General features: G+C 34.4%; 2 protein-coding genes across 3 annotated transcripts in view; both read right to left on the reverse strand.

Annotated features, from left to right (window-relative positions):
* The window catches only part of LOC131037481 (ubiquitin carboxyl-terminal hydrolase 5), a 67,258-nt gene extending 55,359 nt beyond the window's left edge, over positions 1-11,899 (reverse strand). For both annotated transcript variants that reach the window (XM_057969635.2, XM_057969634.2), the window contains exons 1-3: positions 11,531-11,899; positions 6,807-7,064; positions 4,303-4,447 (exon numbers count right to left, since the gene is read on the reverse strand). In XM_057969635.2, the coding sequence (XP_057825618.2) occupies positions 4,303-4,447; positions 6,807-7,064; positions 11,531-11,595 (468 nt within the window). In that variant the 5' untranslated portion in view covers positions 11,596-11,899. The remainder of the gene's footprint in view (positions 1-4,302; positions 4,448-6,806; positions 7,065-11,530) is intronic.
* An 8,598-nt stretch (positions 11,900-20,497) lies between these two features.
* On the reverse strand, positions 20,498-21,238 carry LOC131876639 (uncharacterized). The gene has a single exon (XM_059222083.1). It carries the CDS (start codon positions 21,236-21,238, stop codon positions 20,498-20,500), a length of 741 nt encoding a protein of 246 aa, XP_059078066.1.
* Positions 21,239-25,677: the final 4,439 nt, after the last annotated feature.

Genomic DNA, 25,677 nt, shown 5'->3' on the forward strand with positions numbered 1-25,677 from the left:
CCTGACAGCGGCAGTTTCCATCAATGGTCTCTTGTTCTAATTCTTCATCAGCTACATGCTCTTAGGGAGGAGTCCTCTTGCATTGTTATTTGTACTCATATTTATATCTTATGGTTGAGTTTAACAACTTTGGTTTACCCTTTCTTGTTTCGTTGTCTTTCTTTGATCCCTAGGTGTTTAGCTATTTTCTGATGATCTAAGGCCCTTTGCCCTAATGACTATAATTGTTGTGGATCTGTATCAATTCCATGACAAGGAACTTGTAGCTCCCTAGCACACAGCCCAGGCATTGCAGGAAATCGTATGTTTGTAATTTATACATTCCCATTATATGTTCATTAGCTATAGGTGTTAGGGGAGATTCTAGTGAGAGCACTGTGCATCATCCTTTTAGGATTGTCCAGTCTTTTAACATTCTATGATGTACATTATTAGGTTTTGAATTAGCCCTTTCAAGACAATCCTAAGCCTTGCTATAGACATCTCACTCTAATTCTTCATCAGCCCGTGCCTTATTAAAAGGTTATTCACTCACACGGCCATTTGTAATTGTACTTGGATCCTATAGTTTAAAATTTGATTTACCCATCCTTTCTTTCTTGCCTCGCTTTATTACTCAGTGTTTAGTTATTTGCTGATAAAAACCTAAGGTTCTTTTACCCAGGTAATTCTCTACAGTAAATGAGTGTACTCTCAAATTGCATGGATCTTATAGTCTAGCATTGAACCAGAATTGGTTTACCCATCCTTTCTTTCTTGTATTTGCTTTATCCCTTAGTTTTTAGTTATTTGCTGATAACCTAAGGTTCTTTTACCCTAGTAATTCTCTAGGGTAAATGAGTGTACTTTTCAGTTGAATGGATCTTATAGTTTATCATTGAACCAAATTCGGTTTACCCATCCTTCTTTTGTGGTCTTTGCTTTATCCCTTAGTGTTTAGTTATTTGCTGATAACCTAAGGTTCTTATACCCTAGTAATTCTCTACAGTAAATGAGTGTACATTAAAGTTGCAACCAAACTTGGGCATTTGTGGATGTTATTTTAGTTTTTTTATTTCTCCTTACCCATCACTAAGAGTAGGCTCCTTTTAAAACGTTTTTGGGCAGATTAAAGCAGTGTTGCTCAATTTTCAGGGATGGAAGTATGAATTTCAGGAACAGCGAAATAATTGCATATTTTGGGAATAACAGGGTAACAGCTCTTACTATAATATTAAAAATTTAAGCATGCAACTAAATAAAAAATTAAAAATATAAATATACACAATAGTTCAAACAACCCAAGTTGTTTGTGAATCTTTTATCATTTAATATTTATGATCCCTTAGTCAACGAATCCTAAATCCTCAAAGTCCAGCAGCTGCTCATGTTGGAAGCTTTGTTTGGCAGCTTTTAGGTGTTCATAAGATATTCTGTAAGACCAATACTCTAACTCCCATGCTCAATATTTTTTCAGCCGATGCAATAGGAAAACAAAAGGTACCAGGAACAAGATACGAAATGTTATGTAACAGACATAAGTGGCAATCAAGCCTCTAGATTACATTGTTGTTTTATTTAATTCAATTATTTAGGCCTTTTTAAGTTAAAAAAGAAAGTGAAGGCAAGGGGGACAGCAGGCCTTATCTGAAATGAGGTTAAAAAGGGGGATGTCTCCAAACTAAATTAATAGATTAATTTTTCTTTGCGGAGTGGAGGGGGATGGGAAAGGGGATATCATCCCCACCTCAGCAGCACCTCAAAAAGATCCCTGAAAGGGAGCATGTGACATCCCCCCCAAGAAGCATGGGATGAGAAAGGAACATTTAGCACTTGTCTCAACATCCCCAAAAAGTCCCCAAACATGGGGACATGATTTCTTGATGCATGAACAGGTGCCCTAGAACATATGGATTGTTACTAGGTGCACATATAAAGAGAGATCTTACAACAGAAGAGATATTTATGGGCGAAGATGCCCAGCATACAATATACTCAAAAATGGAATAGAAACTTGAAGTAAGAAAACACCATACAATGCTCTTTATGGAAGAAGCCACTCCAAACCATATCTCCATATTGAGAACCCAACATATAAAATATGCTTGATAGTTCACAGACTCGGACTCAGAGAGTACTCGGCAAGCCCAAAATTTTCAACTCAGCAAAAACTCGAAAAACACTCAACAAAAACTCAGCAAAAACTTGGCAACTTAGAAAGTATTAAAAATTAAAATCTCTTCACGAAACATCTTTTTTTTGAAAAATTCAATTACAAAATGTATTAAATTGAAATTCGACATCTAGAAAATGAAAATGTATGCTTTTATAGCAAAAACGACATGAAAATTGCCTTTAACCAACGTTTTACCTGTGTCGGCATTTTTAGCCACTTTTTTCTCGCACCTATAAAAATGTGAGAGTTAAATTTGTAAAAACTCCCCCAGCCAAAAAAATTGAGAGTACTCAACAACTCAGAGAACACTTGAGGAGCACTTGAAGAGTTTGCAAACTATGATATGCTTCACCCCTTACAATGATCTTCGCCTCCTTTATATATAACTCCTAATAATGGAGGGTTAAACCACTAATCCCCATATATGACTTATGTGATGTGATGTGTACCACATTTAGGCATCTCCATTAACCTATATGGATTATAATATTGTATCCCTAGGAATATAACACTACTACTTCAGATTAAATTTAAATGAGTGGAGTCTTCAAAACACTAAATTTTATTCCTTTATTAAAAATAAAAAATATTTTGCTAACTACAAAGGCCAATAATGGAACTCAAGTTCAACTGCTCTATCATTATTGTCAAACCTATTATTGACCATTGATTCAACAAAAAGAAAGTCCACTAATACAAAAAATCCATGGGAAACACTCCATTAAGTTCTCCTACCAAAGGATTCGTATGTTTAGAGTCATGTATTAGAGTCGCTAACATTTGAGACAAGACACATACTGACTGACTCAGATATTTCTTTTGGCATAATCAAATCACCGGTTGTTTTGTGCACTGTTTCTTGAAAATATACAGACAAAAAAATTTACAGAACTATTTATACTATCATTATCCACTCATGACCTGTCACTTGATGGGACTGACTTTGTTAAATCATAGGACTAAATTTTTAGTTTTTACAGTTATAGGCTTATAGCGGATTCCATATATCGCAGCTACAGTAAGAACAAATATATTCTTGCACCTAGAAATATGGAATATTTTAGATTCCAGCTTTTGTTGGTTAACTACAAAACAAAATGTATATTCTATACTGTTAAATAAAGGATCTTGATGATCATTTTACATAAGATGTGTCAATGCTTTTATTGTTAAGAATAAACAACTGAAAGGACATATCTATAACATAAATTTATAAGACTGTCTAGATTCCCTATTATCTTGCAGCCTTGCTCGTTGGAATGAGACAACTTCTGCAACAAGAAATAGCTATCATATGAAGCCATAGTTATTTGGTAATATCAAAGCCTCTTAGACTTCAACGATCAATCTTCTCGAATCAAGGCATTTCAGTTAGCTATTGTTTTTCATATATAACTCTGCTATTCAAAATCCATGATACAATTGAAATGAGGTCAAATCAAATGTTTGTTCCACTGCAGGTATTCCAACAAATAGTAAATGTGTAAATGTTTAAAGGATATAACAGCTGGAAGTTCCAATTTTCAAGATTTTATTTACACATTCAAGATTAGTTACTTCTACCTCTTTACCCAGAAAAAAAATTAGGTACGTAGAATTTTAATTCATATATAACTCTGTTATTCAAAATCCATGATACAATTGAAATGAGGTTAAATCAAATGTTTGTTCCACTGCAGGTATTCCAACAAATAGAGAAGGTAAAATATTTAATGGATACAACAGCTGGAAGTTCCAATTTTCAAGATTTTATTTGCACATTCAAGATTAGTTACTTCTACCTCTTTACCCAGATAAAACATTAGGTACGTAGAATTTACTAATTTATTAAAGTTTTCCGTAAGGATAAAATATAACAAAGGTGTTCATCTACACTCAAATTTAATTTTGAGTGATCTTTGGAAATATTTCAATCATGACAGGGAAGAGACATCTAGAAAACCATTCAACACAACATTCTTGACACTAATTTGTAACTGTAAGTCTCAGTCATTCACCATAAGGCATCATGGAAAAACATTTGCTGCTCAGATATTGCCACTACATTAAATCAAGATATAAAACTTTTTTATTATCAATGGTTTCACAAACACTATGTATGCAAACAAAAAAAATCAATGCAACTAAATGTTGAGAAAAGCTATAACCTTTTTGCTTATTCTAACAGTTATTTGACTTCCTTCTGAAGAAGCATTCAGTTGAAGCCGTAAAGTATACACATCTCTCATCATATCCTTATGGGAAGAAGAAGCTAATATGCTCCCATTATTTGTAGATGCCTGTTCACTGTACCTGCAAGGAAAGCAAAAGAGTAAACCTCAACAAATAAAGGAATTCTTCCAAACTCCATGGTGAAATTTATTTAACATAAGACATTTATGCAATTTAGTCAACTAATCTGAACAGAAAAAAGGTTATGCAAGTCAAGCTTATTAATTTATATATCTGTTCTTTAAAAACTAGATATATTTGAAAACCATGCTACAAGCTTCAATTAATTTATGCCTTAAATTTTCATTTCTTGACAGATCTACCAGGATAGCAACAAGCCTCCTAATCAGAATGTTACAACAAAAGTTATGGAGAGAAACAAAACTCAAAAGATCATATACAAGAGATTCAGACATATGAAAAAGATCATATATAGAAGTTATCTCTATGTCTGAAACAGAAATGAACTCTGTTTTCCTTTCAAAACTTAAATCTATATCACAATTTGTAATAAAATTTAAAAAGCTCCCTTTATAGAAATTCAGCATTGCATGTTTCTGATATGTGAACACTCTATGAAATATAAGAAGAAAACAAAATAGATAAGACAACAAAACGCTCAAGTTTAAGGAAACTAGAAAAACAGTTCAGGAAATTAAAAGAACAAAAGAACAGTCTAGCATAAGGAGAAGGGCAAAATCTGAAGCCCAACTAACACCCAGGGGCATCAAAAGCATATTTGCTCCAGTACCGGGAAAGGAGAATGGGAATTGCCACAGCAAGATATGTGTTCTATAGTAAGTGTAAGCCTCACTCCATAATAGAAAAGATGAGTTGATTCCATAGAGGGGTTGATCTGTGCCAAAGCCAGGAGTGGTATGACAGATAACTTATTGATCAACTAGGAAATGATACAAACTAGCTATCCTGCAAGTTATGTTTAACATGCAAATAAAAATATAAAACAAATGCATAAGCAACATTACATATTCAATCAAAACACAGGATAGCTATTAAAGCTTATATACTCATCACAAACAAGATAACATACATGTTAGCCCAAAGCTACGTATTCCCATGGTTAATGAGCAGATCTAAAGATGGATCATGTAGCATGATCAGCTTAGTTTCCCCAAACAATTCTTAATCTGCAGGTTGTGGTGTCATGAAGTCTCCAAACATTGGAGAGACTGGTTGTTCAGTCACTTGATCCATGTGCCCCTTCAGTGTCTCGACTCTCAACCTTGTCTTGTGGCAGTCGTGGGACATTAAGAAGTGATGTGGACTGAAAATACACTGAAAACTGTGAATGGAGTTCACAAGGAGCAGTGAATCCAGCTTAGATATGCTATTATCAGGAGTTGCATTTGTATGTTGCTCCAACGAAGCCATGTTCACATTCTGATCGTATTTAGCTTAGTATTACCAAGCTCGATAGGTTGTATACACTATAGCTTGGTATGACAGATAACTTATGGACCAACTAGGAAATGATCCAAACTAGCTAACCTGCATATTATGTTTAACATGCAAATAAAATTATAAAACAAATGCATAAGCACCATTACATATTCAATCAAAACACAAGATAGCTGTTAAAGCTTATCTACTCATCAGAAACAACATAACATACATGCTAGCCCAATGCTATAACCAAAGCTATGCATTCCCATGGTTCATGAGTCAGATCTAAAGATGGATCATGTAGCATGATTTGTTTAGTTTCCCGAACCAATTCTTGATCTGCAGGTTGTCGTGTCGTAAAGTCTCCAAGCATTGGAGAGACTGGTTGTTCAGTCACCTGATCCATGTGCCCCTTCAGTGTCTCAAACTTGTCTTGTGGCATTTGTGGGACATTAAGAAGTGATGTCGACTGAAAATACACTACAAACTGTGAATGCAGTTCGCAAGGAGTAGTGACTCTAGCTTGGATATGCCCTGATCAGGAGTTGCATTTGTATGTTGCTCCATTGGAGCCATGTTCACATTATGATTGTATTTAGCTTAGTATTACCAAGCTCAATAGGTTGTATACACCATACAGTATAGTCCACCTTGGAGTTTTGACATAATGGGTTGATCAAGGAAAAGTTATTTCATTATGGGTATTTTTGTATATAAGCTCATTCCTTTCCAATTATTCATGTCAATTACCATGGAATCAATGATCTCTTGGAATGTAATAGGACTTTCAGCATTTGTAATTGAAGTGATGATAGTGCTTGTTCAACATATGAGTGTAGTAAATTTATGAATACATTTATGCATTCTATTTCCATATACAAGATGAATGTTGTAATTTATAATAGTAAAGACTGCACAACCTTTATTGTTCACACAATCAAATGTTTCTAATACCTCAAAACAAGTTCCCAAACAAAAAACAGATTCAATCTAATTCAATTAAAACACTAAAAAAAATTCAAAGCATACTACTAACCATTGATGGATCCGCCTCCAAACATCCTCCGGAAGCAAAACATAGCAACGACCATCTAGTACCGTTTCCTGGAGTTCAGGTACAGGTGATGATTGCTCAGCAATTAGATCAAAAGATAGATCTGAATCGTCAATGCTTATTAAGTTGTTTGGCATGCTTGAAGTTTCCTCACAGAGCTTCAAACGGTACAGAGTAGAATCTTTGCTTGGGGCAGTTCTCTTGTCTTCAGAGACTGATTCTTCCCAGACTCTCCACCATCTAGAAGTCAAAAACAAACAAGCAAAACCAAATTCACAGATGAAGCAAATGATATAGATAAGAAAAAGTTCTATCTTGCCTAAATATCAATATATCATATATCATAAAAAAAAAAGCCCATATATATATCATATATATCAATAAATGGAAGAAAACCCATGTATTTTTCCTTACCTAAACATGGCTAATCAATTTCAAAAGCAAAAACATCAAAAGGCCATATTCTGATAGATAAATTACCAAATGAAAAATCTATCTAAATTCTTCCGATGCATCTATCTGACATTAAAAACCCATATTTCACTAACATAAATTAAGTTTGGAAATTCTGAATTAATAAAATTAAACATTACCACTAACTAACCGATTAAGGTTCTCTGCTAGAAATGCCTCAAATAAAAATTCATATTTAATCTACAAGTCCATTTAATTCTAGATACTTCCGTTGAAGCAAAATTATATATGAATCTATAACCCAAAGCTTCGTGTCACAGACTATAAAAAGGTAAAGGTAATCATGACTGTAAAAAGGTACAGGTAATCATGACTTTTAAAAGGTAAAGGTAATTATGAACCTTTTAGGCCCAAGACTAAGCAGCATATCAATGCATATGAGACCCCCCTTGTGAAAAGAACAGGACTTTTGCACAGAAACTGAATTGGAAACATATCAAACACTTGGTAAATCATGTTTTCCACCTTGAAAACATGATGAGAAAAAATTTATTCTATGTTCCATGGTGTTTCCAGGACAGTGATTGCAAAAAACATGGGAACCGTAATGTCCCCACTTTGAAATACAATTTAATAATAAATAATAATAATAATATTAAAATACAAAAGAATAAAAAGTAAATTAAAATGTAATTAAATATAACTAAAATTTGATTAAATTTAATGAATGGTCAGAAGGCATGAAATGATACGTTGTGACTCCCCAAAATATGAGGTATAAAAGGGAGAAGAGAACTCATTTGAAGGGGTGATAATTTGGGAATCAGAAGTGCAGATCTGATTGTGAAAGATTGTGTCCCTTTCAAAGGGCAGATATAATGAAGAGTTGCAATCTTTCAAAGGGTGCTAAGGGTGAAAGGGTGTGTCTCTGGCCAAAGGTCATACATGCAAAGAGGTGTGACCACTCCCTCACATTGAGAGATATAAAGGAAAGGAATAAAAGCATCCAGTGACATCACCATCAATCAGATCAGATCAGAACTGTTATTAAGGTACAGGCAGTAACATCTTTGTTCTTGGTGGTTTGCATGGAGATGTGCTTAATATGTATGCTTAATGTATGAAGCCTGATAATGTTCTTAAGCAGAATTTAGTAGTAATATTAATATAAACTGCAATATGTATGACAGTCATACTTAACTTCAAATACATTCATATTACATGAAAGACTATTATATATATAGCACAATCTTTGCTTTTCTGCTAATGCCTACGCTGGGATAGGGGTTTGTGTAGGGAAAGGCAGAGTAATTCGGTCACTAGATGGGTAAATCCCAAGATGGTTAAGGACATATATTTCTGAAGCCTTGAGAGAGAGTCCCGTGATGGGCATAAACATATGTTCCTAAGAAACCTTGAGGGAGCCCACCCGTAGACTGTTTCCAAGTGCCTTAGCAAAGTAATTCCGCCATCTTCCATTAGGGTTAGGGAAGAAGTGAGGGTGAACCCTAAATTTAATTAGTTATTTACTGCATTATATATGCTTGTAATCTCAATAACATAATTTAAGACATGATGATGTTAAATGACGTAAGCTTAGTCACCACATTCGTCAAATTTCCGGCTTCAGGATTAAAATTTGGCGAATCTATAAAAACTCAATAAAGTTCAAAAAAAATCGGTGGAAATTCGTACGGCAAGCCCCCGCTGCTATTCCCATGCCCTTGCCCAGCTGCAACTTTCCCCTCACGCTCACAGTGCGCTGCCGCCATCAGTTTTTGGTTTTTCGTAAAGACGTTCTACCGAAAACTACTTTATGATTATTGAAAGGTGAGCGTAAAAGCTTTTATTTTCATTAAAAAAATTCGTAAATCTTTCTGCATCTTTCATTAAAACAAAACGAAAATAAAACAAAGTCAAATAATATAGTTTTAGTTATCAATAAATTAAAAAGATTTAGTTTTATTTATTGTTTTATAATTTTAATTTATATTAATATTTAATTTATTTTTAATCTGTTTATAATGCTTTCAAATCTATTTTGCAATCTTAAATTATTTTGATAATTTATTAGATATATTACTTCTATTTTTTTTTAAATTATATAAAGCAAATTTAATGTCAAATTTCTTTGCCAAATTTCATCTGAATTTCACAGTTGCCGAACTCGAATTCGAATTCGAACACAGTGACTTAGGATGTATGTATCTATTGGGAAACAGGTAGCGTTCTAATAGGGGACATTACAGGAACACATTTCCACGACAGCAAGGGTTGGGTGGCCTCTTCGGGTAGGGCCATTAATTACTAGAAATATGGGGCATTTAAATTATTCATATAATATGGCATTCATCATGCCCATTATAGAACCATATCACATAACTTTTAATTTAGGGAAGGATTGCTGGTGCACAAATCAATCAAGAGTTGAGACTTTGTCTGGGCCAAAGGCAACCATGGTACTCATGGAGACCCATAAGACCCAAGTGATATTCCTAGCTTCCCAAGAATGTCTCCCCTTTCTATGTACTGCCTGGTTTACTTTCCAGAAGCAGTAGATGTCTGTTTTCCTTCTAATTTCAGTTAACTGATCAATATTTAGCCTACGTTAGCCATTTCATATATATTCTTCATTCTGGTCTTTAAAAGAAACAGTTCAATTTATGATATTTCAGCAGTTTTCAGAATTTACCATTTTTTTGACAGGTTTTAAACTTTGCAGCTTGCAGTTTTATATTTTCCAATAGTTTCAGTCTTCAAATATTTCTAAGGTTTGCTCCAGCAAAAAAAAGGTACAACCAGGTTTATAACAATAGTGATAATGTACTTTCTGAAATTAACAGATGATCCAACAATAGATTCAATTATAGACAGTCATCGTGGCAATAATTCCATAGAGGAAGCAATCAGAGGCCCCTTAGGTGGCAAAGACACATGATGGAAGAAATTAGACAAGACATACATTTGTGGGTAATGACCATTGATATCTCATCTCTTGTAGTTATCCACATCATTGGGGATTTCAATTACAAGAAAATTACAAAACCTGAAGTGGATTTCAATTAATTTGAGCCTCACTAACTGCATGCAAATTAGAAAAATTTGTGGTGATTTTGCCAACCCAGTTCTACGAAACTTTGGCTGTTTTTCATCACATAGCAATAACATAGAATTTATTGTAGCACAATCAAATCCAGTATTGCACAGTAAACGACATACTAAAATGACAAACATAATGACGCACTAAATAGCACCTTAAACGGCACACACTAAAATAGCTGAGTCGCTGAAATATTATTGAACATATTTATAATCTGAAATTTGCTATTTATAAAAGTTGGCTTAAACCTAATTTTCCCAGATAAATTCAAAATTCAAAATTAAATGGCACGTTGAAGAATACAATTTGTAAAATGGCCAGTATCAATGCCCCGGTTTGATAAGTTCAATTTGACAGATTGAAATTCCAGTTAGGCATACCGCACACAAATTATTGACCATTGCTTCCAAACTGATGAATAAGGGTAAACCAAAGGAAAACGAGACTTGAAAGATATCTCATAGTAAATAAGGATAGTTTGTACAAAGGATTTGTAGATAGTTTGATAGCTTGTGAAATCTTACTTGCCTTGAACCTCAACATTTAACTTAACAGTACGATGTGCAAGCATTGCTCTGAAGTTATTTTTAAGATTCAGTTTAATTTCACTGTATGTGCAAAACGGACCTTACGTCAAACACATAGCAACGTGTTTTCCATTGGCATTATTCTTATACCAAAAGATATTAATTTCCTTAACTAAAAAAATGCACTGCAAATGGTGAAAGGACTAATAGTATAAACTGCACAACCACTGGAATTATTTTATACGGACAACGAATACATCCTTTCAATTTTTTTTCGATTAGCGAATCTGAATAGATCTACCCTAATTGTTTAACCATTCCTGTTGAAACCAATAATCACACGACGAATCCATATAGCAATGGTTGAAAAAGGAATAATTATTGGTCCTTATCAAACAATACTGATCTCCGAAACAACAGAGAGAGCAGAAAAAAGACGTATCGGATTACTCAATTTTCAGTTTAACCTAACCTTAATCTGGTGTCTAGCAAATAACGACTGATGAGATAAATGTGAAAAAATTGAAACGTTGTTTCTAGTTTCTAGGTTATTCCACAGGGAACAAATTTGCTGAATAGGAAAAGATAACTACCGAATTTCGGTCAAAATTGACAAGAAACCTTTAGAAAAAATGAAATTGAGAAAACAAAAGGGGAGGGCGCACCTGTAAATAACAATGTAAACCCCAGCGGACTCCTTCATGGCTCCACCTGCAAATTGTTTCTCCATTCCACTAAACCCTCCTAGGTTGCCGGCATCAAATATAGAAGCAGATCCCGTCCAGCACCTGCCGATGCAGTCCACCGAAGAGAATTGTATAGCCTTTTGGCGTCCTTACGAGCCGAGAAGAAGAAGAAGAAGAAGAAGAAGAAAAGAGAACTGGCTTCGAGAATGATAGGGAAGTTAAATTAATTGATTTGGAACGGACGGCTATAGTTGCTTGAAATGAACGGCCGAGATTCCTCCTCTGCAGTCCTCCCCGACAAAGCTTAATAATTTTTCCAGGGCCAACAATGGGGGGGGGGCTTCTTTTCTCTGAATTTAGTAGTGGCTTCTTCCTTTATTTTTGTTTCTTCTACAGTAACTTCTGCGTAGGTTTCGTTGATCTAACGGCTGGTGATGTCCAATCTTCATGACGTGGCATAGCAGCGACGTGTACACCTCTCGTTCGTAGCGAAGGTTGTCATTAACACTAATTTTAGTACGTTGTTTCATATTCTGCGATTTATGTACAATTTAAAATTTTCTATTATGATTTTGATGTTGGTTTTTTAACGGGCATATTATTTTAGTTAATCTAAATATCTTAAGAATTTTAGTTTCTTATGATTTTGACTTGGCAAATTTTGGGGGCATTTAATTTTTATTAAATGATTGTTAATTTTCACGTTGACAGACTTAATTATGATGGCAGAAAGGATGGAGTGTACTGACTTCAATGTTGACAAAAATTATTGGAAAGTTCACAAATTTGATTTTTTAATTAAAATTATAAAATATTTTATAAATAAATTAAATATTTTGTTATTTTGATAGAAATATATATAACAAGTTTATTAATCTGTTGATTTAATTTAAATATTATAGTTTTTCATTATTTCAAAGTGAGTTTTATAAGTAAATATGCTTTTAGTATTTATTTCAATTTTACTTAGTTTGTATGGAGTAAAAAAATGTAAAGGAGTGAGATTTTTAATATAATTTACATTTTGTATTGTTTTACTATCTCTTAAATATCATTAATATAAGATTGATCGAAATAAATTCAACTATAAATTTATGTTAAAATATTATATATAATGTTTTTCATTTAATCATAAAATTGATTTTGTTCAAATAAATGTCTTATGTCATAATGATTGAAATTATTTTTATATTTTTTAATTTTGTTTTATATATAATTAGATGTATGGAATAGCTTGTTATTCAAAGGTTTTTTGGAGATATGATGTGTATTCTATAAAATTGTGTATTTCAAACTAAAGTAAGGTATAGTTGTACACTTTGTTGAAGAATATGTAAAGTTGATGGAAAAGCATTCCCTTTGTGAGATTTTATGAGAAGAAGCTTATATATTAATTGATTGAAACAAATTCAATTGTGAATTTATGTAGTATTAAATGCGAACTATTTTTTTTTAATCATTTGATTGATTTTGTTCAGATAAATGTTTTTTTATAATGATTTAATTTATTTTTAATATTGTAAAATTTTATTTTATATGTAGTCAGATGTATGGAATAGTTTGATATTGAAAAGTATTTTTTTAGTGGTTCTATGGTAATGGGTGTGTATTCCATAAAAGTTGTGTACTTCAAACTAAAGTAAGTATAATTGTACACTTTATTGAAGAATATATAAAGTTAATGGAAAAGCATTCCCTTTGGAAGGTTTTATGAGAAGAAGTGTATATATTAATTTGGTTCAATTACTAATGTTCAATGTTAATTTGAATTTTGAATTTTGAATTTTGTTATTTAGTGGCAATTTAGCATGAACCTTTTTGTTGCAAATATGAGTTCTTGTTGTCATTGATGTCAAACTTGTGAACTCGAATGAGAAACTTGGTTGCAGTCTTTGGTTTGGATGTGGTATGGTATGGTGCACTTATAATGGAGTAGCAATGTGATTGTGTGAATGTGTAGAATCTATTTATGGTTGCTTCAGGAGATTTATAAAGATGTATCATGATGTTTCTAGAGCTTTGGTGTTGGTTTCTTGTATTTGTAATTAGTGCTTAGTCAAAGTACAATTATTTCGAGGTGTCGATGTACAAGAATGTGTTACATTCCTATACCTATTAGTATTTTGGTAATGTGGTTCAGTTGTTTAGTGTTATGGATATTTGTTGATGCTATCTCGGGCATCTGCAAGTACTCTTAGTGGTCTACATTAAAGTTTGTGCAAATTTGTGGCGGTGTGCTTTGACAGATTTATCTTTTGCACTTGACCTATATTGATTGATTTGTGTGGTTGTGTATGGATCTATGGGTGATGTTTTAGGATGGTCAAGAAGGTGTGTTGACTTTGTGTGAAGCCTTACACATCTCATTCCCCCTTCCACAATGAATTGGAGTATGTTTTTGGGCTGATAGTTATATATTTGCATGTTACATCTAATTAGGCCGACCTAATTGATGTAATTGAGGTTGGGGTTGACGTATAAAAGATCGAATCATTTTGTAAAGAGATATAGTGTTATGCAAAGTGTATTTGAAGTTGTACAATAGTCCAAATGTGTTACAAAGCAATGATGAAGACAATTTTCGATATGTTTTGAATTGTGAATTGTGATTAGCATTTCAGTGGATGTGGTTTTTCACAATTCAAAATTATTGATGTCTTTTTACCTGGAGTATTGTATCTTGCCCTAAAGAAGGGATTTTTAGTGTTTACAAGTCTCTTTTTTATCTTTCCCTAAGGTTGTGCACCTTAGCTTTGCAATTCATCTCAAGGGCAATGAGCTCCTTGGCCTCTAGCCTAAAAATTGTAACTTGGTTATTCATATAGTGAGATAGTTCTCATCGTGGTTTTTCCTAGTTTGGGTTTTCCATATAAAAATCTTGGTGCTCTTGTGTGGTTGGTTTTGTGTTTTTAGTTGTTTACTTTCATGCATAAAGTATATGAAATGAATAATAAATAAAAATGTTTGTTTAGATTCATTTTTTGTATATCCTAATTCACCCCTCCCCCCTCTCTCGGCATCTAGTGGTGTTCAACACCTATAAAACATCTTTATTGCCAACGTACTTTTATTTAAAGAAGTGTATTCTCATATTGTAAAATTTCAAAAAATATTTTCACCAGTTTGAGCATACTTGTATATATTAATTATTTCTATGATATAAATCTAATGAGATAGAAGAATTTTCACATAACTAATTCTTATGTGTAACTTATTATGAATTTAATTGCAATGAAGAATTAAAAAATATTAATTTGATTTTTAATCAAATATGATTTTTGATGGATTGGTGGAAATATCGTATTTTCATGTGTTGTTAACACACATTAAAGCTATTTTTTGTTAATCTATTGTTAAAAATAAATATTTAAATAATATAATATGGTTGGTCTATGTTGATAACAAAGACATCCTATGGTGCCACGTAATTAGAAACCCTAATATTAAAAAAAAAAAATTGCGAGCACTTATAAAGTTAAAAATGGATCAGAGTGGAAAGAAACTTCAAAAAATTATTGAATCCTTTATAAGAGAAATTATACCATTATTGATTTTGATGAAAAAGAATTATCTTTTCATTCTTTCTTAAAATATTTTTAAGTGTAGAGTCAAAGATTATGATGCCATTGTATTACCATTATAAAGAGAAACTACTTCTTTATTTCCACTATCCTTAACATAGGAAACATGAAAACCTTTCTCTTTGATTCTCCCCGATTGTCCGTTGCTTAAATTTCACTCACTCCATTTAATCTTGGTCTTACCTTGTAATTTTATAAGCCGAGTGAAATTTATTTAAGTTGTCTTTCTAAGTGTGTCGAGTTTTTGAGTCAATTCTTGAACCCCTGTCGGAGTCCAACAAGTCATTTTTAACTAGTTCGAGTCCTTTTTCCTTAAGTGTCTTTTGAATCTTATCGATCTTGGCTGATTTCCACTTCAAATATCACTCCTCGATGCTTGCTTTGGCCCTATAAAATTTTGTGTAATTTATTTTTCGAATTTTGTCACTTTTGTCTTAGTCCCAAATGTTGTGTCATTCTCTGACACCCCATCTTGCACTTAGTTCTATGTTCCATCTTCATTGTCGTAATTCAACACATAAATTTGAACTTAACATTTGGTCTAATTGTGAAGCTTTTGTTCAAAATATTCAAGTCTTGCAGTTCAACATTGAGTGTCAAACTTCGATGATGGTTCCTAAACTATTATCAAAGCCTGACTGATCAAGTGGCACTGAAGCGCAAAAGAGGGTAAAGTCTCGATGCATTGAAGGCAAAGTTCAAAAAGCAGGATCAGAACCTAATAGCACCTTTAAAGATGGTTTATGGAATGTTCCGGGTCCAAAGGAGATTTCAAGCACCACGGTTGCTTAAACCGGACAAAATATTATGAACTATTCTTTTATAAGGCACAAAGAGACCAAAGATAGAAGACTTGTGTAAAGCATCGCTAAATATGAGTTTTGGAATTAAAGGCAAAGCCTGACAAAGCAGTTCACTGTAATTTTTGTTTCTATGAAAAAATTAGCCATATTATAATCATATTTAAGAGAGTAAACCACCAATACTATAATCTAATCAAGCAATTCCATAAACACAATGAAAATAAATTGAAATCAACAAAATAACAATAAATTTCTAATTTGAAAAAAAAACCTTTGTTAACTCAATTTGCTTCCATTTCTCTTCTTCATCATTGTGTTGTATGACTCTCAGTGTTGCATTGGAGTACTTGCATAAGTTAGACACAATAGTTCTGAAGGTAGTGGGCAATAAAAATTGAAGAGAAATGGGTTGGATTTATAGATTTTGGAGGATGAGAAAGGACGGTTGAGATTCATTCTAGAACATAATTGATCAATGAATAAGATTTTTTGAGACAAAACTGATTGGGAGTTTAACTCATTTGATTGATGAGTTGATTGGGTTGATTGATCAGTGAATTAATTAGATTGATCATATGACTGAGTTGATTGATTTGTTAACTAAATTGATTGCTCTATTCCAAAAAATTGATTGAGAGTTGAAAAAGGTGATTGAGGAGCTAACTAAGTTAACTGGGGAGATGACTAAATAGATTACTTAGTTGACTAAATTGATTGCCTAGCTAGACTGAAAGTCAGTGGGAGTTAGAATTTCAATATGTGTTATAGGATTTTGAGATGAAATTCACATTCCATTCTCATTTTATTTGAATTTGAATTTTTGAAAAGTGAAATGCACATGTAGTTAAAAAAAAAAATTATCGACAAAGGGCTATAACCGACAGATAAGTATATTAATAATAAATGGAGTATACATTGGAAGGAAATAGTTTAATGAATGAAAGACAAAACCAAAAATTATTACAAAATACCTAGAAAAAGAGCTAGGCCGAACCAGAAGTTCAAGAGTTAAATAGCTAAAAGATCTAAAGATCTATCAGTTCAAACTATCAAAAAAGGCATAGCAAAACTTAGATAGCTGCTAAAAAAAGGATTAGCCATCCAAGGAAATTTGAAATTTGAAATTAATTAATTAATATTTGGGGAAATTTGAAATTTGGAATTTGGATTAGAAGAATGAATTAGTTAATTAAATAATTTAAAGAAATATTTAATTATTTGAAATTGAATTTAATTAAATAATAAAGATTATTAAAATTAAAGGTATAAATTGCAATTAATTAAATAATAATTAATATTTAATTAATATATAGAAATGGTTAAAGGATTAATTGTTTAAGGAGATAGAAATAGTAATGTTGAAATGATGATTAAAATTAATTTAGAAAAATTTAATTAGTTTAATTAAACAATTAAAGAATTATTTAATTAATAAGACGAATAATTAGCATAGATTAATGAGACATTTTTAGGTGTCTACATTTGCTCCTCTTTGAGACAATGTTGGAACAACGTTGTCTCAAAGACAAAAATAAAAAAATTATTGCCCCAATGTGCTTAGGGTGTAAATATACTCCCTTAGAAAATTGGTTAAAAACTATGGGATTGAGACCAATTTAACGATACCATGCTAGTGAGTAATAGTTTCAAGTTTCACGTGATTTCGAGTTCATTTGATTGAGCTACAAGTGTGGAAACATTAAAACACCTCAAACAACCTGTTCCAAGCCAAAATTCACAATTTCATCAACTTGCTCTACCTGGCACTCATAAAAGCTTGTATGCCTACATGGCTATGACAAAGGTCTCTTACGACCATTACAACTCATGAGAAAACATTTATAGCCTATTGGCCTTATTACAAAGACACAAAAAGGATTCAAACATCCCAAAATCAAAAGCATTAAAAACAAATAACTTTTGCATTTGTGCTCCTGCACCATGCTCCCTGGGTGACAAGAACTCAAGTCCCTTGAGAAGATAAGGCTTGAATGGAAGAACCATGCTGCAATATGTCTTTCTCAGACATCCAAGTTGCCTTAGAAGCGGGTAGACCTTCCCATTTGACCAGATAATCCTTGTAGACACCCTTTCTAGTCTTCTTAACCACTTTGGTATCTAGTATGCATTCCAAGGAAATCGATTGACTAGGTGGCAAGTCTTGATGCCAATCCACTTCTTCAGGTGTTGTAGGATCTTGATTTACATCAGTCTGAGTTCCTTTTTAGGAATACAGGTCACATACATTAAATATGGGAGAAATTGCCAAGCCTCGAGGTAACTTCAACTCATAGGCATTGTTGCCAAACTTGTGAACAACCTTGAGAGGTCCTATCTTCTTCATGCAAAGTTTATTTGGTTGACCCTTAGGAAGTATTTCCTTTCTCAAACAAGCCATGACCAGGTCTCCAACTTTTTAATGAACCTATCTTCTTGTTTTGTTTGCCCTTTCTTTATATTTATCATTAGACTGTTGCAATGTCTTCTTCACTTGCTCATGTATCTCCTTCATGTTCTCGGCAAAGTTTTCACCTTGGAACTCTTATGGTCCATAGAGATGAGATCTATGAGTTCTAAAACACCTCTTGTATGACATCCATACACAATCTCAAAAGGCCTCTTGCCTATGCTCCTGTTAACTGAATCATTATAGGCATACTTTGCTTGTCCCAATACTAGATCCCAAGCTTGACCATGTTCTTTAGTAAGACGTATCAGTAAGTTTCCCAAGGAACTATTCACCACTTTAGTTTGACCATCTGATTGTGGATGGTATGCTAAAGAAAAAAAGAGGTTAGTGCCAAGTTTCTTCCATAGTGTTCTCCAAAAGTTACTCACAAACTTTGTATCTCTATCACTCACTATGCTAAGTGGCAAACCATGGATTCTCACAACCTCCTTAAAGAACAAACTAGCTATGTGGGTGGCATCATGAGTGCATTTGAAAGGCACAAAGTGTGTCATCTTGTTGAATCTATCCACATCAACATAAACACTATCATACCCCCTTGGTGTTCTAGGCAAACCAAGAACAAATTACATGCTCAAGCACTCCCATGGCCTTGTTGGAATGGCTAATGGCTGATACAGACCTGCATTACTTGAGGTTCCTTTGGCCCTTGACAAATGGCACATTTCTCAACAAACCTCCTAACATCTTATTGTAGTCTAGGCCAATAGTATAATCTACTAACTTTCTCCAAGGTCTTGTCAAGTCCAAAATGTCCACCTAGGTTGCCTTGGTGTTTCTCTTTGATAATATTGTCCCTCGTGGAACAATGTGGGATGCAAAGAAAGTGTCCTTTAAACAATAAACCTTCCTGCAACATATAATCTGAATATGCAACATGACAAGCATTAGCAAACTTAGAGCAAACATCATGTGCTCCATTGAAATCTTTATCACCTTGGTAGAGATCTTTGAGATCATTTAGGCCCACACTTTGGAGTTGCACTTCTTACACTTTGGAGTTGCACTTCTTGAATGGTAAGAACTCTCTGACTTAGCATCAGCCACTTTGTTGGTGGTTCCTTTCTTGTGCTTGATTGAGAAAGTATAGGCTTGCAAATACTCAACCCACTTGAGGTGTCTTTGGTTTAACTTTTCTTGTCCATTCAAAAAGCTAAGAGCATGATTGCCAATGTATACAATAAACTCTTTAGGCGAGAGACAATGCCTCCATTTATTTAGTGCTTGCACCATAGCATACAATTCTAAATTATAAGTGGAGTACTTTTGTTTTTCCTCATTGAGCTTTTCAGAGAAGAATGCAACCGGGTGATTCTCTTGGCTCAAAATTGCCCCAATGGCCAATTTACTTGCTTCACACTCCACTGTAAAAAGGCTGATTGAAATCAGGTAGTCTAAGATAAGGAAGTTCAACAACCTTTTGTTTCAACACCTCAAACCCCTTCTCTGCTGCACTAGTCCTATTAAATTGACATTTGACTCCTCCCTCAATGGTGTTCAAAATTGGTGCACACACATGGCTAAAACCTCTAATAAATTTCCTATAGAAAGAGGCCAAACCATGAAAGCTTCTTACATCTCCTATTGATTTAGGAGTGGGCCAATTCACTATTGCCTCTACCTTTGATGGATCCATTTTTAAACACCCTTGAGAAACTACAAAACTAAGATATACCAATTCAGTTTTGAAAAACTCACACTTGTCAAGATTGATCATCAACTTCTCTTGGTGTAGCTTCCTCAAGACTTGGTCCAAATGCTTGATATGCTCCTCTTTTGACCTACTAAAAATCAGAATATCGTCAAGGTAAATAATGACAAATTTACCAATAAACTCAGCAAGCACTTCATTCATGAGCCTCATGAAGGTGCTAGGTGCATTTGTGAGCCCAAAGGGCATCACCAACCACTCATATAGGCCCTCATTGGTCTTAAAGGCTGTATTCCACTCATCTCGAGGTCTAATCCTTATTTGGTGATAGCCTGATTTTAAATCTACCTTAGAAAAGTAGCAAGCTCCACCTAGGTAGTCCATCAAGTCTTCAATCCTTGACATTGGGAACCGATACCTTATGGTAATCTTATTTATGGCTCATGAATCGGTGCACATCCTCCACTTCCCATCCTTTTTAGGTGCCAACATTGTGGGTACTACACGTGGACTCAAACTCTTATTTATCAACCCCTTGTAGTGTAGCTCTTGCACTTGCTTGGCTATCTCTTCATTTTGGGTCAATGTCATCTTGTAGGCAGCCTTGTTTGGTAAATTTTCACCAGGTATGAGGTCTATTTGATGATTCACATATCTATAAAGAGGTAGCACATCTAGTATTTCATTGACCACTATGTCTTTATACCGGTCTAGCAAAATTTGTACTTCTTGAGGTACAACCAGTTTGTTTGTAGCCTTTACCTCTTCTTTGGGTTTCATTATGATTGCACAACCTTGACTCCCTTCATGTTTCAGCACCTTCAAGAACTCCTCTCCACTAAGCAACATAACACTTGAACCAACATGCCTTTCTTCACCTTGTTCAACCAAGGGATCCATTTGAAATTCCTTACCTCCTTTGGTGATGAGGCAGGAATTCTTCTCACCGTCATGCATAGCCTTGACATCAAATTGCCAAGGGCGGCCAAGCAGCAAATGACATGCATCCATGGGTAAGATGTCACAAAGGACTCTATCCTTATAGTCTCCAATCTCAAAATCCACCCAAGCTTGCTCATCCACAAGCACATGATGTCCCTTACTCAACCAAGACACCTTGTAGGGTGTGGTATGTGGCAACCTTTTCAGCTTCAACTTGTCTAACATCTCAATTGCTACCATGTTTTCAGTAGATCCTGAATCCACTATCACTTTACAAATATTTCTATGTGACTTGCAGGTGGTTCTAAAAAGTGTCTTTCTCTATGCAGGCTCTTTTGCTTGAGGCACTTTCAACAAAGTTCTCCTCGACATTAGATTTTCTCTATCAAGAACAGGTCCAACCTTGTTGATTGGTGAGGTGACACTCTAACAATCCTCTTCTTACACGAGTTGTGTCCTTCTTTCTCCCATGTGAGAACTAGAGGTCTTCTCAGGACACCAGTTCATAGTGTGCCCCACTTGATGACAATGGAAGCATTTACCAATGAAGACTATAGGTCCTCTTTCTTGATTTCCAAATCTGCCCCTAAAGTTGTTTCTCCCTCTTGAATTGCCTCTGAATTGACCTCCTCTGTTGAATTTATCACCATTGTTCTCTAGTTGATTGCTTTCTTCATTTCTATTAGAATTGTAGCCCCTTCCATAGGTGCCTCTCCCTTTGAAATTTCTACCACCTCTACCTCTTTGATTATGCTCACCCTTCCTTTTGATCTTGTCCTCTGCTCTCAAAGCCAACTGGAAGCATTTGTGAACTGTATCAAATGCCAACATGCTTATCTCATCCTGGATGTTTTGTCTAAGTCCATTCAAGTACCTTGCAACTTTTTCCACCCCTTCTTCTTGTTTTCTATCCCTTAAAGTTAGTTTGTTGAACTCCTCCGTGTAGGTGCTTACATCCATCTCTCTTTGTTTTAGATTTTGCAACTTCTTATGCATTTGTATCTCATAGTCTATGGGCAAGAATTGTGATTTGATTCTAATCTTCATCCTTCACCAAGAAGTAATCTTCTTTCTTCTAGATTGTTCTCTTTCCTCTTGCATCATGTTCCACCACACTAGGGTTGATCCCTTTAATCTAGTTTTGGCCAAATTAACCCTCTTCTCTTCTGCAATCTCTTTGTATTCAAAATGATTGGACAAAGCTTCAATCCACTCTAGCAATTTTTCTCCATTTAGACTTCCATTATAGACTAGTAACCCTTCCAAGGTATCGTTGTTGAGTGTCTTAAAGATGTCCACTGTGATTTGTTGATCCTTGTACAACTCCTTCTTTTAATTTATCTCCCCTATCACATCTTCATCATCAGTTTCATCACCCCACTCAGTGATCTTGCCTTTCCCTTTCTTGGTTTCTTTCTCCCGGGCCTCTGCCAACATCGTACCATATCTCTAATGGCATATTTGCTCATTGCCTTTGGAGGCATGTTTATAGCTCCAGACTCTACCTCTAGGTCTGACATACACCACTTGTTCAAATAAAATGGCTCTGATACCACTCTTATGTAGAGTGAATGTACTCACTTCTCCAATCGGTGCCAACTGGCTTCTACTCAAGACTTCTATTGAGCTATCCAATGGCTAAATGTTATTTCACCCTCCTAGGGTCTGCTAGAACTCCTCCCCAACCCTCTCCTAAGGTCCTTGGATTGTGCTAAGTTATAATTCTTGAAGAGAGTTCCAAACTCTCTTGATCACACCTTGAGTAAGTTTAATCTACTCACTCACACCGTGAGCACAAACACTCCACCTAGGATCTTTGATTCCTTTACACAATCTGACATTTTAATGGTGGTCTCATACCCCTAATACACCCTTACACACTTTTCAATACATCTTGTCCTTACCGATTTCAAGACTGGTGGTATTTAGGCTTAGAATTAGGCTATTCCTTGTAGCCTTTTCAAAATGGTAAAACTGAAACTTTTCAAGATTTTTCCCAATAGCAATAGGAAAACAATTTCAGATACCCTTTTGGAACTTTGATACAATATCTAAAAATTGCATCTGGGTTTTGAACCTTGGGTATCTAACCCTTATAGAGCTAAGGAGGCTTAGTTTGCTCTTTCAACACCCAAACTTGGAGCAACAACTTTAAACAAATTTAACCTGATCAAACAAGGAGAGTTTTGATTTTTTAAGGTCTGCAAACACATACTCCACCCTTCCCCACCCTTCTTCTACCTCTGTGCATCACCCTTTATCATCTAGGGCACAATTTCAACCTTTTCCCTATGCTTGCCAAGCTAGGGTTTGATGTCATGACCAAAGTATGGCCTCCCCTGCACTAAAACAAAAACAAAAATAATATTTACAGGTTCTCCTAACATTCCAACAATTTTCAGCAAGTTTCAACTATGGAATGTTAGGAAAAAGACATTTTTTCTCAAAACCCTAGTTTGTAGGGATTTTCCAGCCACCTGCACTAAAAATGTTATAACTTTCAAACTATACAACTTCAGAACCTCAGACTTGAAGAAAATGAAAGTTAAAACACATATATGTTGGTATTTTGGATGTGTTGGATTGGTTTTGTCATCGATGTCAACACTTGTCAACACTTATCAGCACTTAGAGATCTTTGGCTATGTCCACCAACATGTTCAGTGACTCATGCAGAGTCACCGGTATTTGGTTCACCAACAGGTTATATTGTTCACCAGCACTTGGAATGACTTGAAGACTACTTGGTTATATCAAAGACATTATTTGATCACTTGGTTTTGGCGATCTGATTATTGATCTATTTGGGTTTGCATATTTGTTATTACCAACAAATAGGTCCAGGATATGCACCGACAAGCATATCTATTCCAGATCAGCACGACATGTTATGAAGATGATTTGTTATTATTGTAAATGCATTGAGCCGATATGATGCATCGGATATTGATTCATTTGTAAATAATTTTATTGTAATATCTTTAGTGAGCTGACCTACTCAATTGGTCTTAGGGTATGGTATAAATGTAAGATCTCATTTGTGAGATTGATATGGGATTTGAAAAAGGATTGTAATAAGGTATATGCAAAAATAAGCAGAGCTATACATGCAGACATCATTCGAGATTGAAGGAAGGTTTGAAGAAGGCATATCAGAGCTAAACCAGTACTGAATCCAACATATAAAGATTTTATTTTAAGGAGTACATTATCATTGGATTTAACCATCCAATTGTAGTCAGTGTGACTCCCATTTTGTGTTTGAGCAGTGAGCTCTAGGCAGTTGGCCTTTCTGCATGTGCAGACTCCATATTATACACACATACTATCTGCAGAAGTATCATCTGATTGTGGGTAAGGCTTCCCACCGTGGTTTTTCCCCTTACAGGGTTTCCACGTACAAATATTTGTGTTATGTGTTGTGGATGTTATTGTCTTTTTATTTCATGCATTAATCTTTACCAATACTACAATTAACTGATAAAATTGTCTACTGACATAAAGTTTGGTTTACCGGTATTAAGCATTAAGTTTTGGTTAAGTTAATTTTGGGTTGAATTTATTGGACAACTGATTCACCCCCCCCCCCCCCCCCCCCTCCCCCCCTCTCAGTTGGCTCTGGGATCTAACAAATGGTATCAAAGTCTAGTCCTCTTTTTGCAGAAGTTTAACAACTTGAGGAGATCCAATGTCTTCTAACTATTTCAAGAAGGACAACCCTAAACTTGATTGAACTAACTATGGTATATGGAAGATCAAGATGGAGACACATTTGAATTGGATTGGAAAGGACATATGGGATGTTACAAATAATGGTTATACTACTCCTACTCAAGGTCAACCTAATCCACCAACCTTGGTTAAAGATGAGGAAAATGATTGCAAAGCAAGAGAAGCACTTTTAAGTACACTGTTAGATCATAAAATCATTGGATTATCAGATAGATCTACTGCTAAAGCTATTTGGGACAAATTGGAAACATTGAATGAAGGAGATTCCACAGTCAAAATTGCAAAACTTGAATGCTTCTGGGTTAAGAATGAAAATCTGAAAATGGAAGAAGATGAAAGAATTTCTGCTTTTATGGAAAGAGTAAATGAAATTATTTGGGTATACAATGTTGTGGAGGAACCTTAGGTGAAGATGAAATTGTTTCTAAAGTTTTAAGAGCTTTTCCACCATCATATAAAATGAAAGTTACTGCTATAAATGAATTGAGAACAATGCCTAAAGCATCAGTATCTCGAGACACTTTGGTTGGAAAACTTTAAGCTTTTAAACTTGAGGAATTTGGTCTTGTTGCCACTATAAGACAAATTTAGCTTTCAAGGCATCATCATCATCTGCAACATCATCATCTGATAAATCTGATTGGAAAGCCTTTTATGCAAAAGAACTTGAAGAAATTAGAAAGGAGAATGAAGAACTAGAAGAACTTGAAGCACTATTTGCAAGGAAAATGCCTAAAGGTCAAGTTGGAAGTAAGTATAAAGGTAAATCACCATTTAAATGTTTTAATTGCATTAAAGTTGGTCATATGGCTTCTAAGTGTCCTGATAGACATGCAAGATTGAAAGAAGAAGCTAAAAGAGCATATAAGCCTAACCCTGAATATCAGAGATACAAGTTTAAGAAGAATAGGGACAAATCTTGTTACTATGCTGATGAAGGAGTAACT

Source organism: Cryptomeria japonica, chromosome 6, assembly GCF_030272615.1.
Source record: "Cryptomeria japonica chromosome 6, Sugi_1.0, whole genome shotgun sequence".
NCBI lineage: Eukaryota > Viridiplantae > Streptophyta > Pinopsida > Cupressales > Cupressaceae > Cryptomeria > Cryptomeria japonica.

Bases quoted from the DNA above. Each gene is read 5' to 3' on its own strand.
- LOC131876639 (XM_059222083.1), bottom strand. From the start codon at position 21,238: ATGGTAGCAATTGAGATGTTAGACAAGTTGAAGCTGAAAAGGTTGCCA.